The sequence below is a fragment of the Empidonax traillii genome, unplaced genomic scaffold (assembly GCF_003031625.1).
Source record: "Empidonax traillii isolate 1590-97213 ecotype Southwest subspecies unplaced genomic scaffold, ASM303162v1 scaffold2:size4533513, whole genome shotgun sequence".
Classification (NCBI taxonomy): Eukaryota; Metazoa; Chordata; class Aves; order Passeriformes; family Tyrannidae; genus Empidonax; species Empidonax traillii.
Genome location: NW_020955195.1, coordinates 3,687,633 through 3,707,659, shown reverse-complemented (window position 1 = coordinate 3,707,659; position 20,027 = coordinate 3,687,633). Strand labels below are relative to the sequence as shown.

Below are 20,027 nucleotides of genomic sequence, written 5' to 3'. Positions count from 1 at the left end.
TTTTGAAAGATTTAGGCTTAATTCTGCCTCACACAATCCAGCAAGAATAACCATCTTTGGGAAGTGCCTACTCAAACTCACTATTTGAGAAAGCTCTTTTTCAGAACAGCCACTAATACCTCCACATGTTAAACCCAAGTAATTTTGTGCAGTACAAATTTTTCATTCATGTAGCTCCTTTTATTAGCTGAATATCCGTTCAGCCTTCTACTCTGAATGAAGGTGCAAAACACAATGCATAAACTGTTGTGTTCTTCTTCTGATGTGCAGTTGATTTTTTCTTATAAAAATTATGATCTGCTATATACTAGGAGATATTGTATAACATATTGTAACCACATATTTCAAATAAGATCCTGTTCACTTGATATTAAAATAGCAAGTTTAATAAAGCAATAGTTGCAACATTTGGAAATAAAGATATTTCAGCTGATCCCTGGATGAAGACTACATTTGAATTCATCTAATTTTTCAGCAATCTGTCCTCTTAAAGCTTATGTCTAGTTTGGGAACTTTTTGTTATAACTGAGGTTCTAGTTTAAGTCATTGTTTTCTTGAATGGTCATGAGAGAACATGGCAATCATTCAAAAAAGGATTATTTCACTGGTTTTGTGGGGCAATAGTTTTGTCTCTGGCTTTGGACTAGACTCTAAAAACTTATCAGAGGTATCTTTTCTCTATTTGCTAGTTTCAAACAAGGTATATGTCTTTTTCCTGGTTTTTAGGAAATTTTAACATAGGGCAAATTAGCAACCCTCTATAAATAACATTAATTCAGTAGTCATTAAAATTCTTGGTAAAATTTTTAGACAGGATCTCTAGAGACTGAATGTACACTGTACCTGTTCCAACCCCTATTCAGGGATGTTTTCTGCAGGTAGTGCTCCTGGCAACTTTGGAACACCAATCAATGACAAATAAAAAAAAAATGCAAAAAATGCCCACAAGACAATTGCATGTGGTTTTCTTACGGAAAAAAATAAGTGCCTCATCTGTAGGACACAAGGACTGCAGCATTTACTAGGCTGGGTTGGGTTAACTGTACCAGGCCAGGTAAGACACAGCTGTACAATGGCCTCACTTCAATCTATCCAAGGAGCAATGGATTGATCAGTCTTTGCAGGAAAGGAAGCAGCTTTTTAAAACTTGCTTAAGACTAATGTTACGTTCGACTACTTGCATTTGATTAGACTTACCAGTGAAGCCTTTATTTTTGCCTTAACAGGGGTGAGGTAACCTTACCGCTTAGTTGTCTATCAAAATTCCCTGGTATTAAGAGCAGCTACAGCATTCCAACATTCTGGATTAGTTACCAATTTAATTACAAATTTGCTTGTCAGAATTGCTAATTTCCATATATATACAAGCCTTTTCATTCTCTCTAGTCCTCAAAGAAAAGCTAAATGATTTTGCATTCTTTCTCTCCATTTATGCTTTCACCCACAAAATTAAAAGGAAAGTCATGTCCTCCAAGTGCTTTTTACAACTTTTATTTTTTTTTTTTTTTACATGTCAGAACTTGCCAAGTTAAACTTAATTGAAAATTTAAACAGCCAATCCCCATTAGTGCAGACATGGAAAATTCAAGCTTGAGAAGGTGTAACTATGAATGAATTAAAGAATTACAACATAAGAGTTCATCAGTTTTCACAGATACGTAATGTTAAAAGCAAACAAACAACACTGCCTCATAGCTAGGTATTTTTGGGGTTACAGTGACCATTGATAAGAAATTGGTATTTTTGCTAATTTGCTTAAACTTCACTAAAGCACTTTAACTAAGGGTATAGTCGGGGAAGAGCTGGCCCAAATAATTATGGCAGTTTGTGCTGTTTCTGCTTTCCTCTCACAGGGAGCTCTTGAAGTTGCCTCTCCAGCTTCATCCCCTTCAGTACAAATTTAACTGGGGAAGCAACAGTGGGCTGCCCTGGCAGAATAGGAATGGCATCAACTTCCACAACCACCTGTGCACTTTATATCTGATCACAGTCAAATGCTTACATTGTTCCCGTGTTACCAAAGACAAAGCTGAAGGCTATATGAGATAGATCTGCACGCACTAGAAGTGTAAGGCCACAATGAAAGTTAGAAATCAAATACAAATAATTTTGAGTATGTCTATTAATGACAGTATGTCATTTAAGATAGATACAATCTTTTCTTGAACTGATTAAAATTTTGCCTGGTTATTAAGCCACATGTCAATAACATGAATCATTTTGAAAAGCTTAAAACACAAGCTTTTTGGGTATTTCCCATGTAAATTCTTCTCTTCCAAAGTGCCCATAGCATGCTGTTTTTTGATAGATTGGCTTCTTCAAATCCAGGTCCCTAAATGAAAAGAAAAAAAAACAAAAGTGAGTCTTACACTTAACTCTACTCCAATGTACATTATGATCTGGAAACATCAAAAGCATAATCAGTATCATCCCCAGAAGAAAGACAGTAAAACCTAGGTGTCTTTTCTTCCCCACACAGACTTACCGAAATAAAGACAGTGAGCTGATGGCTTGAATTTTAAAGTGACTAGAAATAGGTGTCTTCCAGAGTCTCAGAGGCGCAGTAAGAATGCAGTTAGGCTTTATAAACATTGCAATGCAGAAGCATTTTAATTGGAACCAAGTTCAGCTACACCTAGGCAAGCATCAATGTGTTTTCTGCTATTTCAAGTGTAATATGGGACATTTTCTAATGCCACTGGGCCACAAAGACAGTGATCTCAAAAGAAGCTGCCAAAGATGATGATCTAGTAGATTAGGTAACTGGAGGTTTAACTGCTTATATAGATGCACTAAGTCACTACTTAGAGTAGAGTTTAAGATGACGTAACTATGACTAGACAAATAATATAATATAAATATATAATATATATTATAAATAAATAATACACAATATAGTGGATTGCAGCTGTGCTAAATGGCTAGCTACAGGTATGTACACAGAAGTTTCTCTTTATTTCATGAAAGACCTGAAACATTTTCGTCTGCTTAGATTTTCTTCTATTGTATTATCTTGCTTTAATTATTTTTGAAAGCACATTTAGAACAGATGATTCATATTGCAAACTGCTGGAGAGAAAGTTGGTGGAGAACTGACAAAGTAAGAAGTACAAATACCAACAGGACAGTCAATACATTTCAGAGGGTGAAAAGATCTCACATTCTCACACTTATGTGGACATTTATGACATAGGGCAGCTAAGTCTTGCTTCAAATATTTTGTACAACATGGTCACATTCTGCAATGGCTACTGTAGTAGTCATTTGTGCTTGACCCTAAGCCAGAAGCCATCAAAATCTGAGTGCTGATTGAATGAAAAGTACATCGATGAATGGTTGGTTAGGATGGACAACCAGCACCACTCACAGGATTTTAAATATTGAGAGGTGATGGTTAACAAGGAAATTATGCTCACGGTTTTGCCAGCTTTCTTCCTTTCCTACTGCCTTCACCACTTCCAGGACTATGTGTATTTTTAAAATGCAGCATTTTTTAAACCAGCAAATCAAGGTAAATGTCTGGGAATCACCACACAAATTATTGTTAGTGATGAACTCCCATAATGACAAAGGTGAGGAACAGTTTTCACTGTATTTGTGAATTGATGACACTTGGAAAACATTATCTATCAATAAAAATCGTATTTTCTCAGACTATTAACGTGATAAGTCAGCTCTCATCTTAGCATATATATTCCATTATCTGAAAGGGAATGCAAAAGGTTGACCATACCAGTTGATATAGCTTGTCAGAAATGTCTTTCCTTTTTAAGGGAAAAAAGAGACTTCCTATTCACTAACATGTTGATATCTTTTTTCCCTCAGAGTCAAACATGCTCAAGATTTCTCTGGAATACAGAGACTCGAATTATTTTAAAAGGACAGGAATCATTAAAAGCATTTTCCTCAAATAATGAGATAGCTAACATATAGGCTTTAGCATTCTAGAACAGAACTTTTAAAACCTGCATTGCTCAAAATGACAAAGTCTGCATGGACTCAAGTTCTTGCTGATCTCTATCTCAGGCTTGAACTCCCATGTCAATTCACAGACTTAAAATAGGGGGAGAACTCCCAATGTGGGGTGCTCTCTTAAAAGAGAAAAGATATAGTGTTTCCATTAGTTTCTGTCCATTAGTTCTGTATTTCACAAAACTCTTAAGAGGATCAGCCTGTCAGGTTTGGTGACAATCAGCCAATAGATTAGGAAGTTCGTCAGGAATGAGATTAGGTCTTAGGAAGGTGTACTACAAATAAGCAAGAAAACTGTGTCTCCTAAGATTTCACATAAAGAATCATATAAGTTAGTCACAAACAGGAGAAAAATCAATGAAAAGTGCTTGGGTCAAATTACAGCTCACTGGAATGCAGGCAGGTAGCTGCTGATAAGAACAGGTGCTGATCTGCTTCTCTCTTCCAGCCCTTTCTTCTCTCAAAGAAAAGAGTAATTCCCATGCTTCTTTTAAGTGTAAGGATTATATTTGACTAAAAAATGTGCTTTTTTTGGCCTATTAATACTGCAGAAAAGGTGGGCTGAAAAAGGCAACAGTTAATAGGTTTGGGTTTGCATGCCCTCTCTGGCTGCATGGTAGCCTCAGTGACACTTTTGATCACAACCGAATTTTCGCTTCAAGACAATTCATTTCATGTCTATTCTTGTTCTGGTTTTAAATTCACACAATAGTTCAGTTACCAAATCCTAAGAGAGCATGTCAGAAACCTGGATTCATTTTTAGTTGGGTTTAGTTGACTTCAAACAGTCTGCACGAAACTGCAGACAGCTAGAGACAGGCTCTCAGTGTTCAGTTGTTCTGATGCAAAGGTAAGTTACATTTACATATCATGAAGAAGCCAATCACTTTAGAGAGTTCTTTTTTTCTTCTGGGCTACTGCCCAGTACCCCTAGAACAGCAACAGCAAACACCACACTGCCACCACTGTGGTAGGGTGACGCAGAGCCCCTGTGCACGTTCCAGGACAAATTACGGCACGTAATGTCCCACTCAATTCAACAGGATTGCTCGTGACGTGAGAGCACCAGAGCCTTTCCATCTTCTAGCAGTTGTCTCCTGAATATCAAGGGCACGGAGACCATACTTACCTCAGTACTTCTTTCAGAAAGAGCCAGTATTTCTATGGTCTTTCAGATAAGGCAGAGATTTGGAGCCTTACACACCCTGTAAACAAACTGGAAAGCCTAACTCCACTTAATGTTAAACTTTAATTCTGCTTTATCAAGCAAACTGCCACCTGGCTAAGGAACTGCAACATAATTCACTGTCGTTGTCACATGTTGTAACATGTATATATGGTGTAATTTAGGCATGTCTTAGTTATTCAGTGCATTTTGTGACTAGATTTATCAACTGGCCCTTTTATGTTGTGCTGGGAGCATGGATGAAGGAAGGGCAGAAATTACATCAATTAGGGATTTATCACAAAGGTGACTTTCTTGAGGTTACGAGCCAGAAAATTAAACATTACACTGTTAAAGAAAGTACTAAACCCTCGATTCCGTACAGTAAATATTAACATTACACAAACCTTATGATAGCTCCCAGGCGCAGATCAAAGTTTTTCTGGACAATTTCAAGCAGCTCTTCTTCAGATCTGTCTGATGTTCCATAATGAAACACTGAGATAGCGAGAGGTGCGCTCAGACCGATGGCATATGACAGCTGTAGAACACATGCAAATAACACAAATATGGTTGACACAGTCCTTCCCACTTTTTTGCTTAAGAGAAAGGAGAGGTTTATCACATGCATCAGGGTAGAGTTTATGAGCATATCATGTCCATAAAGCAAACCAGGACATGTGTTTTTGCTGTTTGTCTTCTATGTTAGAAAATTATGTTTTCCTCAGAGAATGTTCAGCCTGGTCAAATACCAGACCTTGGTGACATTCCTTTAAAGCAAAAGAGGTACTTTTTTCATGCAGTTCCCTCTATTATCCGTCTTGCCCTTTCAGTATGAAAGTTGGTTAGTAAGTATCCATAGGAAAAACAGTTGCCAACCTCAGTGGAGGCTGGCAAAGTCTCAGTGTAGCACACACACATATTAACAGGCTGAAAACACTTCCGCATTTCCCCTTCTCACATTTTTCTTTTTGTTAATCTTCAATCCAGACCTCCATGATTTTGTAGGACACTGGCTTCTCTGCTCTCCCATCCTCCCATCTTATCTTCATTGCTAATATCTGAGACCTCCGTAATTTGCTGTTAAAAAAAATCAAACTTGACTTGTCTAGAGACAAGTTCATGTATTTAAGGAAGGTCTCTGAGAATTACTGGAATGACAACATTCCCACTTAACTCAAAAATAAAGACAGTAATGTAGGTGTTCAAAAATGACACTCAAAATGTTCATACCAAGAAACCAGAGGTTTATCTTCTATCCCCTCAGAAAAAAAAAAAAAATCAACAACTGGCTAACCAACATTGTTTTGTGCTTGGCTTATTCTCATCTCCCCTTTTCCTGACTAACTCCAAACTATCAGGTATCAAATACATGCACAACATCTAAAGCAAGGAGCGTTGTTCCTAATTGGAATGTCTGGGTACTTATGTCATTGATCATAACTACATCCAGTGGGCTTCTCCTCTGGCCCATGGAGAAAGCAAAATGTTTTAAACACAGCTCTGCAGCAAAACATCAGCCAGATTGCTGCTACATTTTATTTATTTAGTAAATGAGTTATGTAATGAGTTATTACATAGCAGATATTCAGAACAAGTATAGCTTGTTTAACAGTCTCATTGGGTTCATGTTCAATGGTGAAACTGTCTAGGTGTCAGAACACCTCCTTCTACTTCTTTGACATAGTAATAACAAAAATTCCTGCACAAGGAAGGAAGTGAATTTTCTTCTGATCATACAAGACCAGTGAAGGTTGTTCTTGCTTTAAACTCCTTAAAACATGTGAATTTTGCTTTTAATCACAGCTCACACCACAGGAGTGTACTAGGAGTGTGAATATAATTTCAAATGCAGCTTAAAACAGATGAAGTTACAACCAGTATGACCATATAGTACAGCAAGTTGCACAACTGGACCTAGACAGCGCTACCATAACTGCAGTGTGCTGTGCAGCTCAGGCTGGAATGTCTCAGAATTTGGTGTATTACTTTCGTGGCTTGTCTTACCTGGATTAATACCCTTTTGCAGAGACCAGCTTTCACCAGAGATTTTGCAACCCAGCGAGCTGCATAGGCTGCGGAACGATCCACTTTGGAGGGATCTTTCCCAGAGAATGCCCCTCCACCGTGGGCTCCCCAGCCTCCATATGTGTCAACGATGATCTTCCGACCAGTCAGTCCAGCATCGGCCTGGAGGACAAACAATTGAGTATATCCAGAGACACAACAGTTCATCCAATCCCATATTAGGTTAGTGGGTATAGCTTTGTTTGGTATTTGCCACAGACATGACTCTGTTCACAGTGCTCACGTTCACATGCAGCTGTTTAATGGAAGAGTTCTCTACATGACTGGAATACTTTACAGAGTAAGCTGTACTAAGCTGTCTTCTGGGCTACAGTCACTTTCGAAAACCCTTAAGAATGTGGCACAACTCTAAAAACAATGAAAAGAAAGCTCACTTCAAGTAAGGAAGCATGAAACAGTGTTTCTGGGTTACTGGCCAAAGTCTTTGCTCAGCAACTCTCTGGTGAAGGTCAAGAATTTAGAGGAACAAAACAGATCACATATGATCTAAAAGGTTAACAAGCTTCACTTAGATATCCATATTAAATGGGAGGCAGAGGCTTCATGTAACTGCAGCTCAGTGCTGTCAGAACACTAGTACTGAGAAACTCTAACTCAGTGCATATTAATGGTTCAGTGGTGACACATGATACTACTCTTCTTCCTTCCTGTGCTCCTGATAATGGAGTCCCACACTCTTGCAAAGACTTTTTCTGCCTCCTACAACTTGATGAACTGATCCAGCTTGCTCAACCAGTGGAGAATTACTGTCTCTCTGTCAGACTAGCAAAGTTGGCAATGTCATGCTGATAAATGAACTCCAGAGTGCTAAGAAATTCCATCCTGAAAAAAGATAAACTGCACTAATCCACTATTTTTATATCTCCAAATAAGTAATATGGAAGCAAAGCTGACATTTTTTTTCTCAGTGAAAGGGGTAGGTCTACATCATGAGTGTATCAGTGTGATCATAGGCACACCTTGTAGTTTTAATCCTTATGAATTCTTCATATAAAACTGTACAGTTTTGTGTAACATAATTTTTTACAATTTCTCAGCAATAACCTTTTTATCTAGTACAGCACATGATAAGCAGAACATGCATCAAATTTCAATAACTACTGAGATTTAATACATTGTCTCCCTCAAAATTCATTCCGCTTTACAAATAATTTCAGTGCAGATATTAGATCTATTGTTATTCCTGGTTTTGATATTTATTGTGAAAGTGAAGAGACACTTCCAGCATGTCACTTAAGGGCTGGCTTTTGCTTTTTGCTCATTTAAAATACTTCCTGGAAGCAAGACAAAGATCCAAGAATCTGTACATTTGGCTGTCAAAGCAGGTAGAGCTTCAGTTTAGATACCAGCTATCCAGTAGGAAAACTCCAGGAGAGATGACTGAAGCTTCCTTAAAAATGTATAGACTTTCTTGGTTAAAGGTATACTCGTTCAGTGTACTATTGTTTAAGAGAACATTTACAAGCATGTGGCAAAGTGGAATCCAAGTCTGTATAGGCTGTCATTTTTCAAAGCACCATACCTTAGGACCACCTTCCACAAACTTTTCACTTGGAAGGAGATGATAAATGGTGTCCGCATCAAGATACTTCTCTGGAATGACTTTTTTAACAATTTTCTCCATTAGCTCCTTCCGTATTTGTTGCAGTGGTATGTCTGGGGCATGATTTACTGAAATCACCAGTGTGTGCACACGGATGGGCTCCAGTATGCCATTGCACTCCTTGTATTCCATTGTAACCTGGTGAGGAAAAAAAAGGACCGGGAACACTCAGGGCCAAAAGAACCAGTCTGAAAGCTGCAAATGAACCTCAGTTATTTTCTGCAGCCAAAAATAAACAGATGAAGGGAAGTGGGATGAAAAATTATGGCTTGTTGTCAATGCTTAAAGTCACTGTAAGTTAAAAAAAACCCCAGAAAATACTGAAGTACTACTACCAGAAGAATTAACTAAAGGACATTACACATATTGTCACAGAAAAGCAAAATAACAAGCAAGCTACAAAATCCTACGATTTTAGCAGTTGATGCTAAAAACAATCCTGGTTTGGTATGTTACCATAACTTCAGATAGTAGGTTACCAAGGTAAAGCCAAAATAAATTTCAGAGAACTCTGCTAAAACGAGCAACTGTAGGTCAGATGACAGGCTATATCCTTTGCTCCCTACCACACAGCTTTTATGGACATGAAAATATATACTGGCATTGCTTCATCCTAAGCATCTGTTTTCTAACAGACTAAAGTGGTCTCTCTACTTTCCCACCCTTCTTGGTTGAATATGTACATCATAAAGAAATCAGCTTATTCACATGTTCACATAGTCCTGTCAAGAGGTAAGGATACAATCCATGTTGTACTGCAACAACAGCAGCAGTATAACCCAATGCACTTCCACACTAAATACCAGAACTTCAGACTAAAACATCTTGCTGTCTTGGAAATGCCTCATGTATGGCTTTCCTTTCCTTTCCTGCAGATTTTACAGCCCAGAGGACAGAACTTACTGTCTTTGAGGCAACCAAAGTGCACCACACTTACAGTAGGCTCAGTGACTCGGCCACTCAGCTCTGCAAACACAGCTGTCAGTGGCTCATATTTGTTCAGGAAAAAAAAAAGGAATGAAAATGCAAGTATTGTTTTGAGGACACCTGCTAAGACACTGATAAAACAGTTTAAACAAACCATATGTGCTACATAGAAATGTACCTTATGAAACTCACACCTCCTTGGATCATAATAATGGCAGCACCATTTTTGACAAACATGAATTCTGATACGGTAGCAGATGGGGTAAATGATTTCTGTTGTTTCTCACCTTTACAGTTTATGCATCTATGTTACAAACCTGTGTTTTCCCATCTGGTCTAACCCAAGGCCATGTTCCATTCCGTTCCAGAGCCCTTATGCTTGCATTTAGTTTGTGTGCCAGGAGAATTGTTAAGGGCATACATTCCTCAGTTTCATCAGTGGCATAGCCAAACATCAAACCCTACAATGAAAAACAGGGAACTGCATTGAAAAATGGGAAAATAAGCCTCTCATTTCCGTGTTCTCTTTCCATTTCTTCACTTATCTTTGCCACATAGCACTTTAAATTCACCCAAGAGACAGTAGCAATATGCAGAGTTAATACCCTTCGACCTATAACCAGCCTGACATAACATTTATGTGCAAGAATGAGAGCCACAGCAGGGGCTGGTTCCCAAGAATGGCTCTGCCTTAGAAATCCTTAGTATCCCTCGTCAAAGTCTTCATAAAGCTCGTTAAGACTGCTTAGTCTTCTCCCCACACATGACAACTGAAATCTCCCAGCAGTTATTGCCTAAGAAGTAAAACTAGGCTCACCAAGGACTTGAAAGACCAGAAACTAAGCAACTGATAGAAATGAAATCGTAGCTCTGTCCCGTTAAGGCTATTGGATATTTGGAAAGCCACTGTCCTTGAAACTAATGAAGGTTGTGATACATTTTTGCACTTAAGTGATTAAAAGAGTTTTAACTCTTACAGTCTGCACAATAGTTTTTAAGGAAAATCTCTGGTCCAATGTAATTGCAATGCTTGCACACAACTAGATTTAAGAAAGTGCCTGGAATTACCTGATCCCCCGCTCCAATGTCATCCTCGCTCTTGCCATGGGAGATTGCATGCTTGATCTCTTTACACTGCTGTTCCAAGGCCACTAAAACTGTGCAAGTCTTGTAGTCCAGGCCTAGTGAAGGGAGTTTGGTAAAGTTAGGTTGTACATTCCTCAGAATTCACAAATTGCTAGAGAAATTCTTAAGGGTTATTTAGTTTTCTTGGCTAAAACTTTTAAAACTCTAAACACGTAAACTTCCTATACTACATTTTTTATTGCTAACAGAAGCAGAGTTCCCATTCGTGTGAACTTCAATTGTCACAGGCTTACGCACTCCAAGGACAAGGAACATCAGCATGAAAGCTTTCATAGCACAAATGTACAGGTGTGCACCCACCTTCTGATTTTTGTGCACAAAATAGCACTTCTGCATCAGAGAAGCAAGAGATACCTGGCTCTTTCAAGAATAAGTCTTTAGTAAGTATGCCACCTTAAAACAGCTCCTTCAATACTACACACCGAAAATTACATATCAACAATATCTGTGAGTTTTCTCCTAGGCCTGGATACACATTTCACTTTATTCTCCAGAAGACCATTAGAAACATGACTTTTGTCACATGCAACAGACTTAAGAATGAATACATGTAGGATCTCACCTTTGGAAGAGTCATCATATCCTATATTCTTAAGGGTCTCTCTTACAATTTGTTGGTAATCTACTATAGCCCGGGATGTGATCTCTCCACAGAGCAAAATCATTCCAGTTTTTGCCACACACTCTGAAAAAAATACGAAATATCACTATTTTACTGCTACCATTTTACAGTTACACAGAGAGATCCTGAAGATGGTTCTATAAGCAAAAGGATTAATCATAGGGGAAACTCAGTGTAAAGCCTTAGCCTTATACCTTACAACTAAAATTCTGTGTATACCACTCTTCTCTTTAGCTGATATGAGCATTTAAATGCCTGCATGTGGTGGGGGTACCCTGTACTCAATCATCCTATCTCCACATTGGCCAGCAGAAAATATCTTTAAGAATAGATCAAGTATATAGGGCTGTTTCTCCAAATAAATCCCTGTTCTCCAACAATTTAAGGTCAGAATTTTCTTGAAACTAAAGGGACATTATTTATTAACAGATGGCATTACCAGTCTTTGATATATTTTTGTTACAGTAATTCATCCAGTTGCCCTTGGCAACCACAAAAACTTCTATCTTCTACAAGATCCTGGAGCAACAAGCAATGGAACTTCATTACAAATTTTGTGAAGAATCGTTTCAATTTTATTTCTTTGTTTGTTTCAAGAGTCCACTTGGTTTCCAAACTTTTCCATTTTATGTAAAAGTACATAGCAAACAATCACAAAAAAAATTAGCACAACAATACGACCTACTATCTATGTAATTGTGTCACATCTCAGTCTTCTGTCTTGGTAAGACAAACTGATGGTGTTTCCCACATCTCTTATTACACACTTTTTGTTGTTATTTTTGCAGCATTCCTATGTTACCATATTCAGCTTTTCAGTAGTTTTGGAACCATAACTGCCTGCAATACTGAAATACACCCTTCATCAAGTCTAACACTCATGCTAACCCCTCCCTCCACATCTCCTCACTGCTCACATCTGTGCATCAAGGTTCACATGAAATTTTGCAGATTAAGTGTCATATTAGATCTCTGTGTTTATGGGATGCAGCTAGTCCTCTGTGCTGTAACTATGGCCTTGATGGCTTGTTCTCAAAACAAAATTAGGTTATTAGGAAAGCTCTTTAGACACAGTCCCTTTCTGTGTCTATTCCTCTGTGGCAACCCAGCTCCTTCCAGTTGGATAATACGCTCATAGCCTCTGTGGGTAATATTACTAATACATGCAGAATACAACACAGTCCTAATGGAAAGTCCTACAAAAAAAAAGCAAGCCACTTTGATCAGAATCACATTCAAATTAACTTATCCTTCTGTAAACAACAAGCATCACCCTATTCACTTTAAAAAGACATGCACCTTGACATCTATCTTTCCTCAGTTCTTTTTTTCCCTTATTGTCTTAGTTTCCTCTTTATTATCATCCTCAACAGCCATGGTTTTCCCTAATAACAATGACTTCTCCTGCTCTACTTCTTACATTTCATAATTTTTAATTTGCACTGTGCTATATGTATTTCTGTTCATTTTTTGCAGCTTTTTTCCTGCCTTCTCTTCTCCTCTGAATCAGTGAGCCACAGCTGACCTCTTGATTGATTGTGGAAGTCTTGACTGACAGCCAGCTATTGGAAGAATTTCGGATTAAAGGATATTACATCACCACTGACTACTTGTTGTACTTCATTCATCTGTTTTTCTGTGTTGTACTTACCACAGGCAACCTTGGCATCTGGATCAATACGGATATGAGCATCTACAACAGCATCACTTATCTGATCACATAGCTTATCTAGAAGATAAAAATAAGATAGACATCACATTTCTTTTTGTAATTAAAAAAATTGATTTCTTAATAAAATTTATTTCCCGATGGGCAAGAGACTTCTGTTTATAGGGCATCTGCCAAGAAGCAATTTTACCAACCTATATTCTGAAATGAATAACTTATTTCAATCTACATCTTATAGCTGTCAGAGATTTGCACTTCCAACAGTGTTTATCCTTTCTGTACCTGCACTGCAGACCTCTGAAATCTCACATGAGAACGTTTTCAGATGACAAGAGACATCGCCCTCCCCACAAAGGGTACAGTGTATTGAAGTCCACTCCTGCAACTAGGCACTGCTATCTGGCTCATTAAAGTTTAAAAAAGCTTCTGCAAATTTTCTCTCGGGGACAAACGTTGGCCTCTCACAAGTTGTTTCTGAGCGCTGGTCTTTCTGTTTTAGGGAAAAAAGCACTGCAGAAAAAAGGCCTTACCTATTCTGTTGTCCAAATAAGACCTCAGTAATGCAAATACACTTGGTTTATTACAAGTTAATGAACAATTTTGTGGACAAATTGAGACTGTCTCATTAGCATAAACGGGACCAGGTAAAAGCAATCCATGTTATTACTTCCAAAGTGCATGTTTGAAAGGTTGCATGCCTGCAGAACCAACATGAGGAATATGAATTAATTTTCACCCACCATCATTACAGAAAAAATTTATCCAAAATATGTTCAGCGACACAGATGCTCAGCTGGATCTACAACACTGTCTGTATCAATAAGCCAAGTGCCTATAGAGTTTGAAATAGTCTGTGTAATTATACATGGGATTGCCAATCAAAAATAACTTCTCTCAAGGGCCCACAGAAAAAATTAATGTAGAATCATAATTGCATGCCCACCTTAAACTACTTATTTACTTTTACAGATAATCTAGTTTGGAAGCAACGAAACATCTGAATGAAATTATAAGGCAAGAGTAGAGTTATTCTGCACCACAAAAGATCTGTAATTCAACACAAAGTTCAAGTGCAAACTGAATTTTAGTAAACGAACTGTAGGGTCATATCTTACAGTACAACCTAAAAGCAAGGAAAAGTGAGATATGCTAGCCTGTAGCTTCAAATAGATAAATTATTGTGCCATCAATATCACCACATTCAAATACAGACTAAAACCAAAAGCAAAGCATGAATGCTAAAAATATGTGTGCCCCTTCTATTCACACAGGCTGCAGTGACTGCAATGTCATCATGAGATTTTTTATGGAAGGGCAGAGGTTGCTTCTTTACCAGCATAATTATCACCACGTGAATCAGCAACTTCTGTATCTTTTATGTTCTGTTTCTAGCATTTTCCTCAAACAAGCTGAAACTACACATTTCACTGTGGACTTCTTGATCATTTGCAAAGGAAGTCCAACAATTCAGAGGGCTGGGAAAAAAAGCAAAACAAAACAAAGGAACAAAAACCCCCACCAACTTGATAGCTGTAAAGCTTCCTTATTTCCCAGCTTAAACATTATCTTCCTGAAATTGCTAGCACAATCACTCAAAGATTACAAATCCTGGTTCCACCTGGCTGGTTTCATACCCTGAGACAAACTGAGCTCTGAAGATTGTGAAATTGATTAACGTTGAAGAGTCCAGCGCTCAAGCAGGAATGGTATAGCCTGCAACAACTGGTAAGTTTTATTGCCTTCAGCTTCGTGCACAATTACAACAATGAGTGCACTGTTTTAAAGCAAACAAGTGGTTGTGGTGGTTCAAGATATGGTGCCACGTGCAGCAGTGGTTTTGCAGTTGGAGTGTGCAGTAGGAGTCAGGGAGATAGGCTGGTACAAATGGTTTTGTGCTGTACCATTCTCACCTGATGAGTAAGAGTCCTGAGAGCATGGATACACACAAAAACTTGTCTGCAAATGTTCCATGTTTGACATCACACTTTTTTCTCCCCCCCCCTTTTTTTTTTTTTTGGTCTTTCCTTCTACTGTGGAAAAAGTAAGAGGCAATGGTTTTTTAGTCCAAATATTAAAATGCTCCATATGAAAATGCTGACACAGAAGGATCCCTTACTACCCTTACTGTAAATTTGAGTCACTACTGTGCCTCCTGGAGGTCCAAACTTCCTCCAGTCCCTCAGTTAACATAACTTCTAGACACATATTGCTTTAAGCAAAGCTTTATGAAAAAATAGCTGATTTTAGTGAACAGCGACTAGAGCTGAAGAACTGTCTGCAGTTCCAGACCCAGAAAATACAATGCCTTTTTACATCCTACATCATATGTAAACTTGTGTTGGGGAGAGCAGTGTGACAAATAGACATGTGCAGGATTACAGCAGTAGCTGGAATACAGGTCTGATGAAAATTAATGCTTATTATTCCAAACATTTCAGAGATTTGGAGTTCAATGACCACCTATAATATACATGTGCATAAAGTATTATTTTTCTCATTACAGAATAAAAAGTAAAAATGTAATTCCAGTACACGTGGCAGCCACAAGTCTACCCGTACAAGACCAATCCATGCTTTTCTCAAGCAAATTTTTAAAGTTATCTATACCAGATATATTGTATACTAAACAAATAGGACAAATTCTAGCCGAGTAAACAAATACACTAATCTGAAATCTATTAAAATAATCATTTGGGTTTTTCCATTAATTTCTCTGTTGCAAGAGATGTGATTGAACTTTCATCAGATAGCATTCTTCACTGAGAAGTATTAATAAAAACCAAGATATAATCAGAATTTTAACTTACCAGAATGTCCTTCAGCAACAGATTCTGAGGTAAAAAGAAACCGTTTTTCTTTTTTTGCGGTTTGAGCAGACATGTCTTCGTATGTTTCACAAGCTTGTAAATGAGAAAGACCCAAAGCAACTGGGCTGCAGAACAAGCTCGGGCAGATGCTGAAGTGGAAAGGTTAATACGCCTGTGCAAACAGCTGACGTAATTGCTCCTTCCTGTTTGCTTCTCGAAGTTCAGTAGTTTAAGACTGATCCGTGTGGCTTTTACTGCCTTTTATACACTGCTACAGGAACTTCTTTCACAAGACTCTTAGGTGTGGTTAACCTCCCACTTTTGCACACTTGGCCGAGCCTCCATTCTTAATTGCTCGCTAAAAAGCACTTCAAGACCAGATGTTATCTCAGCGCCGAGATGTTATCTGAATTTGTAGGGACAAATGATGCTTTCAACTAGGCACAGTATCCACAGTTCGTACTCATCTGCAGTGGTGAACCACGCAGAAATGTGTCTCTCTTTAGTTGAGAACAAGTGTTCATAACCATTCCAGGCGGTAAGCACTGTGCTCTTCTCCCACAATACTGTTTATCTCAGAGGCTAAGTCAGGAGCTGTAAGAGCTACAAAACAGCATGCTCTGCAGAAACAGGGATGAAGACAGGGGGGTTCATTATAAGCTACCTTGAATTCTAAGACTAAAAGCTATGCCCCTTGAATTCTAAGACTACAAGCTCAGTGAATTTTAAACTTGTTAATGGTCAGGCTCTCACAATTCATGTTACACACCCCTTTCCTCCTACCGTTTGACTTGATGGAGAGACGCTAGTAGGGAACAGCTAGATTCAAGTACCCAAACTAAGCGAGGAAGTGCTGCCCATTTGGAAGCGCTATTTCCCTTTGGCTTATTTCATACATAGACATATGCAATATAGTGCAACAACACACCTGAGTGCAGCACAGTGTGAAAAGGCTACCTAGAAACAACGTGTCTGGTCTCAAAACCCCTTGTGCTGCTGAGCAGCTCTACACTGCTGCAGTACATTTTGTTGAGCTCAACTTCTCCAAATCATGTCATTTCTGAAAATGTTGGTCCGTAACCTAGGCACGTTAAACAGCAGCAAGAGTGGCACTGAGACACAGGCAAAAACTTCAGTGACAACAGAAGGCTTTACAACTGCCCGTCAAAAGCAAACCACATTCCTTACTGGACCACCAGCAAACATCTCACAGGAGATGTCTGTTCATTCTGCAAAGTCTTCAATGCTGGGAAGCAGCCTGCCTTCATTTCAAGACACTTACCAGCCTAACTGTGGTAACTCAGGTGGCAGCCAGTATGCTGCAAGAGGCTTGTCCCTCTCAGTGAAAAACACCTCTCTGGGAAGTGATACATGAAGAGCTGAGTTAGTTGAAGGAAAGAGGCCATCTGCACCCCTTTTGTTTGTTTGTTTGTTTGTTTGTTTGTTTTGCTTTTTTTTTTTTTTTAAATCCTAGGAACAAAGTTTTCCATACATAACACGAAAAAAACCCACCAGTTAACCACAGGACATTGATTGCTTACGTGTTTGTGGATAAGGGCAATAAAGAGAAGACTTTAAACCACAGTTAAAAGATTATCAGAAATGCTCTATGAAATCCATTAAATTGAGTAATGAAATCCATTAACTCATGTATTTAATTGGCTTTCTTTCATATCAGAATTTACTGATATTATTTACTGATATTTTTACGATACATTTACTGATACTATTTCTCACAGTTGCTACTATGAGTTTGGGCATTTGGCAGGGAGCCAGGTCCGAACCATCACACTAAGATACAATAAAAAATTAAATTAGTCATACAGAGATTTGCGTGCCTGAAAGTATTTCAATTCTGTGTAATAAATGCACTTCAAACTCAAGTCACATGTTCCATAAAACACTTAATACAAAGCAGTGAAAAACATTCATATGAATAATTTCGGTCTACTCTATCATTAATCCTTACTGCACTACATTCAAAAATATTTGTGTTTTACACTGTTACACCTGGAAAGGTGCTGGAACAGCTCATTCTGAAGGCCATTTCTATCCACATGGATAACAAGTAAGAGTAGTCAGCACGGATTCACTAAAGGGAAATCATGCTTAACCAATCTGATAGCCCTCTACAATAGGACAACTACCTGAAGGGATGAAGGGACAGCAGTGGATATTGTCTACTTTTTGACTTCAGCAAGGCTTTCAATACTTTCTCTAACAATATCCTCATAAGTAAGCTCAGCAATTGCAAGATGGACAAGTAGACAGTGAGTTGAATTGAAAAGTGGATGAATGGCAGATCCCAGAGGGATCAGTAGCACAGGGTCTAGTTGGAGCCTATCACTAGTGGTGTTCCCCAAGGCTCAATACTGGGCCCAGTATTGCTTAATTTGTTCGTCAATGGCTTGGATGAAAGGGCAGAGGCCTCCTCAGCAAATTCACTGATGACACAAAGCTGGGAGGAGTAGCTAATATTGGAGGTATCATGCAACCTTTCCAAAGGACCTTGACAGGGTGGATGGAGCAGCAGAGCATAAACGTCTGAAGTTCACGAAAGGCACGTGTAGGGTCCTGCACCTGGGGAGGAATTACCCTAGGCACCAGTAAGGCTGGGGGCTGGCCTTCTGTGGAGAAGGACATGGGGGTCCTGGTGGACAACAAGCTGTCCATGGGCCAGCAGTGTGTCTGTGTGGCCAAGAAGAGCAGTGGGATTTTGGGGTAAATTAGGAAGAGGATTGCCAGCAGGTTGAGGGGGCTGATTTTCCTCTCTGCTGTGGCCTAGTGAGGCCACATCCAGAGTGCTGTGTCCAGCTCCTGGAACTGGTCTAGCAAGAGGGCAAGAAAGATGATGAGAGGACTGGAGTATCTCTTTTATGAGGAAAGGCTGGGGAACCAGGTCTGTTCAGCTTGGAGAGGAGAAGACTAAGAGGGGACCTTATCAATGTATATAAGTATCTAAAAGGGGCAGGTGCCAAGAGGTTGGATCCAGATTCTTCTCAGTGTTGCTGTACATTATGATGAGAGGCAATGAGCAGAAACTTATGTACAGGAGGTACCACCTGAATATGAGGAAGATCTCATTTACTGTGTAGGTTACTGTGTAGCACTGAAACAGGTTGTCCAGAGAGATCATGGAGTCTCCTGCTCTGGAGATAAGCCCTATGGACACAGTCCTGAGTAACGAGCTGTGGGGGACCCTGCTTGAGCAGAGAGATGGACCAGATGACTTCAAGTGGTTCCTTCCAACCTTACCTATTCTGTGATTTTGTCTTATACAATGTTCTCACTCAACATATACTACTCAGTAGGGTATACATATACTCTAAGCCCAACCTTGAAAGTAAAAGGGGGAAAAAATTACAAGAACAGTCAATATTTTCTGAGTCCTGTATTAAAAATATGGCAATATGGCAGAAAATAAATCCTCCGGTCTTGGGAGATCAGAGGGGCTGGATGCCGCTAGGCTTCATTTCTGATTATAACAACCTATAAGTCTGATTATGTTCAGTGAGATCCCAGGTGCACAAACAGGGAATTTTCTGGGAATTTTCACCACTGAGAAGAGCCTGTATCAATCCTTTTGGCATGCCCCTCCCTCGCTTTAGATGCCCCAAAACTGGACACGGCACTCCACATGTGCCTCACCAGGGCTGAGCGGAGGGGCAGGATCCCCTCCCTCGACCTGCTGGCAACGCTCTTCCCTTTCTAAAAAAAAACCGAAACTTATTTTGAGGAATATCAATTGGTTCTCCGAGAGTCATGTGTTCCCTTTGCCTCTTCCCTCGGTGCTTCCTCGGCCGAGCGCGGAAACAACCGCCAGCGCCGCCGGATTCGGGATGCTGCAATGGAAAAACGGAGAGACCAGCTGGAAGGCCTTTTGAAAGACGGGGGTATCGCATCTTCGGCCGCCGAGCTCCCGGCACCGCCGCCCTCCCCTCAGGCGTGTGCGGGGACCAGCGGGAGCAGGGCCGGCCCCTCGGCGGGGCCGTGAGGGGAAGCGCCGCCCCCGCCGCGGCCGCGGGCGG

General features: G+C 39.5%; 1 protein-coding gene across 1 annotated transcript; it reads right to left on the bottom strand.

The window, feature by feature from the left end:
• Window positions 1-922: 922 nt before the first annotated feature.
• LOC114066698 (S-adenosylmethionine synthase-like) lies at window positions 923-16,350 on the bottom strand. The gene is made up of 9 exons (XM_027901630.1): window positions 16,000-16,350; window positions 13,175-13,252; window positions 11,464-11,586; window positions 10,824-10,936; window positions 10,073-10,216; window positions 8,748-8,966; window positions 7,145-7,327; window positions 5,545-5,678; window positions 923-2,332 (listed from the first exon to the last, which is right to left on the bottom strand). Exons 1-9 carry the CDS (start codon window positions 16,070-16,072, stop codon window positions 2,230-2,232), a joined length of 1,170 nt encoding a protein of 389 aa, XP_027757431.1. The 5' UTR covers window positions 16,073-16,350; the 3' UTR covers window positions 923-2,229.
• Between the last annotated feature and the right edge of the window lie 3,677 nt (window positions 16,351-20,027).

Coding starts and splice junctions, on each gene's coding strand:
- LOC114066698 (XM_027901630.1), bottom strand. CDS start 16,072: ATGTCTGCTCAAACCGCAAAAAAAGAAAAACGGTTTCTTTTTACCTCA. Junction 8,967..10,072: donor GACCAGATGGGAAAACACAG/GTTTGTAACATA, acceptor TTTCCTCACCAG/GTTACAATGGAATACAAGGA. Junction 2,333..5,544: donor CGCCTGGGAGCTATCATAAG/GTTTGTGTAATG, acceptor CTTTTCATTTAG/GGACCTGGATTTGAAGAAGC.